Source organism: Laccaria bicolor, genomic scaffold (assembly GCF_000143565.1).
Source record: "Laccaria bicolor S238N-H82 LACBIscaffold_4 genomic scaffold, whole genome shotgun sequence".
Lineage (NCBI taxonomy): Eukaryota > Fungi > Basidiomycota > Agaricomycetes > Agaricales > Hydnangiaceae > Laccaria > Laccaria bicolor.
The window spans coordinates 400,211-401,108 of record NW_001889875.1 but is presented as its reverse complement, the minus strand read 5'-3'; the positions used below and the strand labels follow the sequence as shown (position 1 = coordinate 401,108).

Sequence of the window (898 nt, the reverse complement as noted above, 5' to 3'; positions counted from 1 at the left end):
AAAACGTCCAAGTGGCTCTCGCCCGAGAGGTGTCATTCCATGGAATGACGCCGACGTTCGCAATCACAATGACTACGACGCGGATGTCAACATGTATGACGAAGATGGGCACGATGCTTTCATGGATGAGTATCAGGCGACTAGGTTCGAACCCTCTTTTTCCATGCAGGATCACCATCACCGACCTCCACCCCAGTTCTCGAATTTCCAATATTATGGCCACCATCCACGACAGTATGCACCATCTGACTTTGGTGGAAGAGGCCGTGGTGTCCGCCCCCAATATCGAGGACATGGTCGTCCGTATGACTCTCATGGCTACTATGGCCGAGGAAACGAAGGATTCACTGGGTTTGGCACTCGCGGGGTTGGACGGGGGCATTCAGAGGCTGGCGATGGAGAGCGACTCGCAGAGGGTGGGGTGCTACGTCGACGACTTCCTAGTGAGGGCCGGGGTTTCTGAAACGTCTTCAATGGAGGAGGAGAATTGATGGTCAGGCGGACATCGGGAGTTCTGTCATGCAGGTTCATTTGGGGGACTTAGGATTACTACATTATCTAGTACATAGGGTTTTGTGGTACTTAGTACTCTTCAGTGCTGGTCACCGGATATATTGGTAGTTAGGATCATGTAGACCTTGTGGTTTCACTGTTGTGGATCAAAGGCGTCTCAACTTTGGTATGCTGTGCAGACTTGGTTGAATTATCAATGTGCCATTGGAATACTTGTGCTATGCTGCTTGGACTTGGAAAAATTTAAGATGTACCATACTGATGGTATTACTGTTATTTGGTATACAGATTGGAATGGGGTTTGGTACCAAAGATATGGTATGAGGCTATACCAGAGATCACATACCATACCATACCATACCATGTGGTATGATTGTCTGGAATG

The 898-nt window shown here is 48.6% G+C and overlaps 1 protein-coding gene across 1 annotated transcript; it reads left to right on the top strand.

The window, feature by feature from the left end:
• Positions 1 to 91: 91 nt before the first annotated feature.
• On the top strand, positions 92 to 491 carry LACBIDRAFT_323188 (uncharacterized protein; the record flags this gene model as incomplete). Its single annotated transcript, XM_001876836.1, has 2 exons — positions 92 to 144; positions 170 to 491. 2 exons carry the CDS (start codon positions 92 to 94, stop codon positions 489 to 491), a joined length of 375 nt encoding a protein of 124 aa, XP_001876871.1.
• Between the last annotated feature and the right edge of the window lie 407 nt (positions 492 to 898).